This window comes from Lycium barbarum, chromosome 8 (assembly GCF_019175385.1).
Source record: "Lycium barbarum isolate Lr01 chromosome 8, ASM1917538v2, whole genome shotgun sequence".
Taxonomy (NCBI): domain Eukaryota; kingdom Viridiplantae; phylum Streptophyta; class Magnoliopsida; order Solanales; family Solanaceae; genus Lycium; species Lycium barbarum.
The window spans coordinates 97,808,624-97,817,990 of NC_083344.1; the positions used below are offsets into that span (position 1 = coordinate 97,808,624).

A 9,367-nucleotide genomic window follows, 5' to 3' on the forward strand; every position below is an offset into this window, starting at 1 on the left:
TTTTCAACTTTGCCCTTAGACAAAAATTGACAAATTTATGTATTCAAGACAAAAAGCACATAGAAACTTGATATTATTGGAGTCTCAATGTCAAAAGGTTTACTTTTCATGCATGCTCTAATCAAAAGGAAAAAGTAATTTATTTTTATTATATAAGGGTAATTTAGTAAAATTTACATTGCATGATTGATTTCTTAATAGGCGTGTTTTTGGCTAATGTGACACTTATCGTGGGACGGAGGGAGTAATACTTAAAAAAAAAAAAAAAACCAAAAAAAAACATCACATTACTACCAAAAAAGAAAAAAAAAGAAAACATCACATTACTGCTAAGTTCCAAAGGCTGTTTCACATCTGACTTTGACAAATTCCAATACAAATTTCAAGTCATTTTCATAACACTGAAATTTCCTGGAAATAGCTGAACACCCTTTACGTGCCTTTTTTTTTTTTTTGGTACACGTACACGTCGAACAGCTAGTATAATATTTTATAAGTAAATAGAAATATTATAGACGACTTGCTTAGCATGCCCTAACTCAACTGCTTCTTCATTCTTTTGTTTTCCTCCTTACGTTATCATTTTCGCCATTCTCATTTTAAGCCACATTTTTATTTTTATTTTAGATCTTTTTATTTTGTAGAAAAGATAAACATTGTTACTCATAACTAGACTTCAATATGCAACTGACTTGTTTAGGATACATTTAAATCTTGTTCATGGGCATTGAAATCAGTTTCTTTTATGGTAAGGATGTCCAATTCAACCCAATAACAACAACATGCTCAGTGAAATCTCACAAAGTGGGGTCTCAGAAAGGTAGAGTGTACGCAGACCTTACTCCTACCTCGAAAAATAGAGAGGTTGTTTCCGATAGACACTTAGCACAAGAATGGACAACTCAAATCAGTATAAACAAGCAATGGGCAAAATACTAAAAAATAGCATAATAAAACTAATTCAACCCATAAGAATATAATCCGTCAGACATGTCTTGATTTGGGCGGATTAAACTAGGCCTAAATTCATTAGCGAACCTTTTTAAAAATAATTCAAAGTAGCTTATGTAAAGTTAAGAGTCAATTGGACGTATATATGTAATCCAAATTAACCCGAAAACTTATCATAATTATTTAGTTTATCTGATATATAGAGTCATGATAAAATAAAAATAGTAAATTTAAAAACAAAAAATTAAAAATGATTTTGAATTGAGCGAAATGGTTTTATGACCCAATGTTGACTCAAACTGACTCAACTCTCTTAACTCAAATAAATCTTGGATACATCCATACTTGATGAAAATATATCCAATGAGAAAGGAAGATACAAAGATCAGCAAGTTCAGGAATGAGAGACGACAGTCAAATTAGAGGCATTCATCAGGATTTACATTTAGTATATTTTGAGTGGATGATATTTATTAAATTGACATTTTGAATTTTGTCACACACACATATATACACACACATGGTCCGAATTAAAGACAAGTCATATTTTCAGTCGATAGTCCAGATCCATCGATGAAGATTGTGAGCAGGGACGAAGCCAGAGAGGTGTAAGGGGAGTCAGTTGAACCCCCTTTATTGAAAAATTATACCATGCAGATAGGGAAAAACAATATTTTCTTTTTACATATATATATATATATATATATATATATATATATATATATATATATATATATATATATATATATATATATATATAAGTTGTTAAATCTACTTGGCATAAGAATTTTCTTTTTGGATTCTCTTACTTGAATTTCTAGCTTCGCCATTAATAGTGAGAGTGATGAGGTTTCGCGAAGAGGTTCCTAGGTGATCTACTTTTGACTTTTACAACAAATTAAACAAAAAGAAAATGATGAAGAAAGTGAAAGAAAAGGAAAGAATAATGCTTTCAGCAAAGCTCGGAAGGCATGCTTTTTATCATCATGATTCATGTTATAGTTGGCCTCGTCAGCACATTTCATAATGGTGAAGATGATTACTTCATAGTGAATATGACAATAATTAAGGACCATTTTGACATGGAAATGCTTTATTTCTTCTAAATGGTTTGGGACGCTCAAAAAGATATTTTCCTTTCTTGATATTTAATTGGAGAGTAAAAATTATTATTGGACGGAAGAAATGATTATTAAAATTTGATAATAATATTGTTGAAACTTTTGAGTATTAGAGATTGATAATAATATTGAAGTGTTGGTCGGCGTAACAATATGAGGCTACATTGTTATGACCCAAAGTTTGAAGAACCGTAACCCCCGCCCCGGTACTTAATAAGCATCTACCCACCAAGCGAATCAAAAATGCTTTTTCAAGAATTTTTTGATAGTCTCTTTTTATAACAAGAGCATCCAAATAATTCCTGCATCAATCAAGCAACTAATCCAACATACGGACCATACAAAGTCATCAATCACGAGCCAAACAAAAACAATAATCAATTATCCAAGTATCGCAATCTCAAATCCCACAATCTAGTCAATGAAGCATTGAACAACTAAGTACAAAATTAAGGGACGTAACCCGATAATACAACTGAAAGATTGATCACGGACTCTTAAATGTCTGTAGGATTATCAGTTAGTAGATCTTCAAGGAAGCAGTGAGTTGTGAGTCAAGAACCTAAAGATCATCTACCCCTCTCCTATTGTACCACCCGAAGCAAGTCTTAAAAATAGTGCATAGCACATAATCACAACAAACCATATATAGCAGATATAACAACCCAATTATCAACAAGCAAGGGATACTAGGCCTTGCGGTTAGAACCACCAGACCGAATTCATATTCTCTTCGCAGATAAAACTGCTAGACCAAAAGCATAGGCCCTAAGAGATATTCCTCCGCTAGCCCCAACCAGTGGGATACCAGTGCCAACATACCAACATCAAGCCAAAAGACAAGCAATGCAATTACATAATTTGATGCATGACAGTCTAAACATATATCAAGTCACGAATATGCTCCCTAAGATTCTATAGCATTTTGAAATACATGCATTCGTGGCTGAAAGTTTGGAATTTGTGAAAAAATAATTGCAGAGAAAATTGATTTCACCAAAAGAGATATACATCTATGTTTTCGTAGAATGTGATAACTTTACAAAGACAACTCCTTTTTAGGCAATCTACTGGAGTAAAGGAAGAAATAATGGGGGGTTACAAAAATTAAAGGGTTGTTACACAATTCAAAATGGATGTTGCATTTGATTTGAATGAGCAGATACAAGGATAAATGGAACTGTTGCACAAATTAATTCTAGAGTAGTTCAATTTATAACTGATAACGGTCAAGAAAAATTAATATCGGGTAAAAAGGTGCCACACCACAATGGGCACGAGTCGAACGAAAGACGGTGGAGGCATGCGTGTGTGGTTGTCAAGTTTTGACTCAACAAGTATGGAGGAAACTCAACTAATCTTATAAGAAAAAGAGTTGCATGTAAAGTGCCTAAAAAGTTTGCATTTTCCTATGTGACACTTTAATTTGATCTTACACATAAGACAAAGAAATAAGTAGAAAAGAAACCCATAAGGAATTCTCACTTTTTTTAATTACCAACACAAGTTTTTTCTTTTGTTTTGTCTACTTTCGTTTTGCACAAGTCTATAGATTATATGGAATTCATACTAGTAAACAAAGTTAAGCACAACTAGCAATAGGGGACAAGTGCTCTGGCTGGAAGATTTTATGTGGTATCCGAAGTGATATTGCAGAAACATAAATACTAATCACAATTTAAGGATGGAAAAAGTTCTTGTTCAGTGTTGTAACTTCTGAATTGAAAGTAGATTAAATATGATTAAAGCTTATATACTTTTAACACATGCAAATAGAATATAATATGAATAATTTTTTTTTTAAAGGCTGAGGTGAAGACGCCGCTATAGCATTAATCTAGCAATATGAGGAAATTGTTGGGTTTTTTGATATTGGTGAATGGGAAATGATGGGATGAAAAGTGAAGGGAATATAAAAAGTCCCTTTTGCTTTGGGAAATGTAAAAGGTTCTTTGTGCTTTGGTTAAAGCATCTGTCCCACATAGGAAAAAGAGAGAAAAAGAGAGGTGTACATATTACATTACACCTTCTCTAGTTGCTAAAAGGGTTGAGGGGGAAAGGACCCCACGCGCCGTCGTCGTCGCTCGCTCGGCTCGGCTTTGGCTTTGGCTTTGGCCAAATGATTTGATTGATAATCTTTTTGGACCAAAATTCTTTTAAATTTTAATTTAATTATTAATTAATTAATTATTTCCAAATTCTGACCCGTTAGTGACCCGGATCCACGTGTCTGACCCGCGACCCGTTTCTCCCCGGATTAATTTAAATTTCCCTCCGTTTTTTTTAACCTTTCTGAAAAGGTGCAAACCTTTTCCCAACCAGTGCGTTAATGGCTATAAATTCCAGTTAATATTCAGATTATTACTTACGAATTTTCTGAAATCCTCTATTCTTCTACTCTTCTTAAAAGTTTTCTTTTCTGTGTGATATATTGCCATTGAGTGGTTCGCCGCTACCAGAATTTGGAGTACTACTATTTTGGTAAGATAATCGTTCTATCCTGGGAGGGGATATTCCATCAACCTCGAGTACTGTGAGGGGAATAATTTCCTTAAGGACACACTTTGAACTAAGTGGGCTCGATTATGTTCTGAATATATTTTTTCTAACACTGTTTCTGTTCATTTGTCCATTTTCTGTAATTTACTGGTTTTAAGTTTTTACAGATTGTGTAATCTGCTTTTACTAAGTGTTTTATAGATTCAGAAACTTTATTTACACTTATACAGATTAATTTTAAACAACAATCTTAAGGAAATTACTATATAATATTATAATCTGTATTCTGTTTAAGGAGATTAAAACTTCTGTAGTTTTCTACTCCATATGAATATTAGTATTCTGACTTGAAGATATAAAAACTTCGTTGGAATACCAAAGTTCATAAGTATACTGCGATTTGAAGAAATAAAATCTTCATCGTTTAAGTTTGTGATTTAATTGCTATTCTAGTTTTATTAACTAAAACAGTTTGTCGATTTGACAGTGACAAAGAAAGAATGGCAATTGAGACTGAAACTCCCTCTGCGACTGGAACTCCTTCTGTGAACATTGCACCAGCGGTCACGCCTACAACCCGTGCCGCTGTGCCACCGGCTGAGAAACCTGCGAAGTTCACCGGTGCCAACTTTAAAGGATGGCAGCAGAGAATGTTCTTTTGGCTTACCACCCTTGGTATGCAAAAGTTCACCAGTGAGGACCCTCCCGTGCCTGCCGCCGACATGCCTGACAATCAGAAGTTCATGGTTACTGAGGCTTGGAAACAGGCTGATTTTTTGTGCAAAGGCTACATTTTGAGTGCCTTAGAAGATGATTTGTACAACGTCTACAGTGCAGTAGAGACCTCCAAATAATTATGGAGTGCACTGGAAAAGAAGTACAAAACTGAAGATGCTTGCTTGAAGAAGTTTGTGGTTGCCAAATTCCTAGACTACAAAATGGTGGATGGAAAAACTGTTGGAACCCAAGTTCAAGAGCTTCAACTTATCTTCCATGACCTTATTGCTGAAGGTATGGTAGTGAATGAAGCATTCCAAGTGGCTGCAATGATTGAGAAGTTGACACCCTCATGGAAAGATTTCAAGAATTATCTTAAGCACAAGAGAAAGGAAATGAAATTGGAGGATCTTGTGATTCGTCTCAAGATCGAGGAAGATAACAAAACCGCTGATAAGAGGTACCGTAAGAGTTCACCAATTGAAGGGGCAAGTGTCGTTGAAGATGCTGCTCCGAAAAAGAACAATAAAAGGAAGAGGCGTTCTGGAAAGGAGAAGTATCCTAACAAGAAAAAGTTGAAGGGCAATTGTTACAATTGTGGTAAAGCAGGCCATAAAGCTCCCGACTGTCGTGCCCCCAAGAAGGACAAAGAGAAAAACAAGGGTCAGGCAAACATGGTGGAAGATGTTGATGACCTATGTGCAATGCTGTCCGAGTGCAACCTGGTTGGCTACCCAAAGGAGTGGTGGCTTGATTCTGGCGCCACTCGACATGTGTGTGCCGTTAAGGAAGCATTTACAACTTACACTCCCGCTGGACCTGACGAGGAGCTATACATGGGAAATACTGCAACAGCCAAAGTTGAAGGATATGGAAAGGTTCTGTTGAAGATGACATCCGGCAAAGTGCTGACTCTCAACAACGTCATGCATGTTCCATCAATTAGGAAGAACCTAGTTCCAGCCGCACTACTCGTGAAAAATGGGTTTAAGTGCGTGCTGGTTAGTGATAAATTTGTACTTAGTAAGAATGATATGTTTGTAGGAAAGGGCTACCTCACCGAGGGCCTTTTCAAACTTAATGTAATGGTTGTTGCCAGTATTAATGGAAAATCTGCTTCTTCTTACTTATTGGAGTCAAATAATTTATGGCATGTTCGTTTAGGACATGTCAATTACAAAACCTTGCGAAAAATGATTAATTTTGAAATATTGCCTAAATTTGAGTGTAATATATCTAAATGTCAAATATGTGTTGAATCAAAGTTTGTTAAGCATTCGTATAAGTCCGTTCAAAAGAATTCAAATCCTTTAGACTTAATACACACTGACATTTGTGATATGAAGTCAATACCATCTCGCGGTGGGAAAAAGTATTTCATAACTTTTATTGGCGATTACACTCGATATTGTTATGTTTACTTGCTAAACAGTAAGGATGAAGCAATAGAAGCATTTAAGCAATATAAGAATGAAGTCGAAAATCAACTAAATAAAAAGATAAAAATGATTAGAAGTGATAGGGGTGGAGAATACGAATCTCCTTTTGCAGAGATATGTTTAGAATATGGAATTATTCATCAAACCACTGCCCCCTACACACCACAATCCAATGGAGTTGCGGAAAGGAAAAATCGGACATTGAAAGAAATGATGAATGCTTTACTAATAAATTCCGGTTTACCGCTGAGCTTGTGGGGGGAAGCTATCCTTACAGCTAACCGAATACTCAACAGAGTGCCCCACAGCAAAACACAATCCATTCCATATGAACTATGGAAAGGAAGAAAACCCAACTTGAAATATTTCAAAGTGTGGGGGTGTTTAGCAAAAGTACAAGTTCCTTTACCTAAAAGGGTAAAAATCGGACCAAAAACTGTGGATTGTGTTTTTATTGGATATGCTACAAACAGCAAAGCTTGTCGGATTTTGGTTCACAAATCCGACAATCCCGAAATTCATGTTAATACGGTAATTGAATCAGATAATGCTGAATTCTTTGAAAATATTTATCCGTATAAAATTGAATGTGAGTCGTCAAGTGAAAGATCTAAACGACCGCGGGAAGAACCAAAGGAAAGTACACCAAGTGAAAAGGATCCAAGGCATAGCAAACGTCAAAGGACATCTACTTCCTTTGGACCAGATTTTGTGACATTCTTGCTTGAAAATGAGCCTCAAACATTTAAAGCAGCGATGTCTTCTTCTGATTCAGCATTTTGGAAAGAGGCAGTCAATAGTGAGATTCAATCAATCTTAGATAACCACACATGGGAAGTGGTTGATCTTCCTCCTGGAAACAAGCCTTTAGGTTCTAAATGGATTTTTAAAAGGAAAATGAAAGCTGATGGCACTATTGACAAATATAAGGCAAGACTTGTAGTCAAAGGTTATAGACAAAAAGAAGGCCTTGATTATTTTGACACATACTCGCCTGTAACAAGAATAACGTCCATTCGGGTGTTAGTGGCTCTGGCAGCCGTGCATGGTCTTGAAATTCACCAAATGGATGTTAAAACAGCTTTCTTAAATGGTGATTTGGAGGAAGAAATTTACATGGAACAACCCGAGGGTTTTGTGGTTCCTGGTAAAGAAAAGAAAGTGTGCAAACTTGTAAAGTCGCTTTATGGACTTAAACAAGCACCCAAACAATGGCATGCTAAATTTGACCAAACCATGTTGGCAAATGGCTTTAAAATCAATGAGTGTGATAAATGTGTTTATATTAAGAACACTCCAGGTCACGAAGTCATTGTTTGTTTGTATGTTGATGACATGCTGATAATGAGCAAAGAAATGGCAGATATAAATGCTACAAAGCGCATGCTGGCTAGCAAATTTGATATGAAAGACTTAGGAGTTGCTGATGTAATCTTAGGAGTCAGAATTCATAGAACTCCACAAGGTCTATATCACAGTCTCACTACATAGAGAAAGTACTTGACAAGTTCAAGTACTTGGATTTCAAGATTGCCAGAACTCCAATTGATGTGAGTTACGCACTTCAAAAGAATGAAGGTGAAAGTAAATCACAAGGGGACTATGCGAGAGTGTTGGGAAGTCTGATGTATGTCATGAATTGTACACGACCAGCTATAACATGTGCCATTAGCAAACTGAGTCGGTTTACAAGTAATCCCAATTACACACATTGGATGGCAATGAAACGAGTTTTGGGGTATCTGAAACATACTCAAGACTATGCTTTGCATTATAATAAATATCCCGAAGTGATTGAGGGATATAGTGATGCAAATTGGATCACTGGATCGTCTGAAGTTAAATCCACGAGTGGGTATGTTTTCACAATTGGGAGTGGAGCAGTGTCTTGGAAATCATCCAAACAGACTTGCATCGCCCGTTCCACTATGGAATCTGAATTCATAGCTTTAGACAAGGCCGGTGAAGAAGCTGAATGGCTCCGGAATTTCTTAGAAGATATTCCATTCTGGCCCAAACCTTTGGCTCCTATATGTATACATTGTGACAGTCAAGCAGCAATAGGAAGGGCAGGGAGCGTAATGTATAACGGAAAATCTCGTCACATACGACGAAGACACAATACCGTTAGACAACTCCTCTCTAGTGGCGTTATCACGATTGACTATGTAAAGTCAAGAGATAACGTAGCGGATCCGCTTACAAAAGGCTTATCTAGAGAGGGAGTTAGTAGATCATCAATGGGAATGGGGTTAAGGCCGAGGACAAGTCATCATGGCGGTAACTCTACCTAGCAGACTGGAGATCCCAAGAACTAGGTTCAAAGAGATCAAACAAAGTTATGACTGACGGTTCAACATTGTCAAACAACTCAACCCATTCTCGGATGAAGACAATGTTCAGAAATAAGGATAAAACTTTATGGCTTGTTAATGAGTTAATAAAGCATTAAGATTTTTAATGATTATCTAAATCTGGCAGTGTATGACCAGATAATGTGGCTATAAGACCACATGTTTAGAAATCACCTATGTGAGTGTTAAGTGTAAGCCGCTTTAAAAAGGGAATGATAGTGAAGGCCCATTCTCTATGCACTCATGAAACCAGGCGGTGTTCATGGCTGAAACGAACACAACCGTG

General features: G+C 36.2%; 1 protein-coding gene across 1 annotated transcript; it reads left to right on the plus strand.

The window, feature by feature from the left end:
* Positions 1-5,071: 5,071 nt before the first annotated feature.
* On the plus strand, positions 5,072-6,279 carry LOC132607997 (uncharacterized). Its single transcript, XM_060322082.1, has 3 exons — positions 5,072-5,407; positions 5,717-6,136; positions 6,235-6,279. Exons 1-3 carry the CDS (start codon positions 5,072-5,074, stop codon positions 6,277-6,279), a joined length of 801 nt encoding a protein of 266 aa, XP_060178065.1.
* Positions 6,280-9,367: the final 3,088 nt, after the last annotated feature.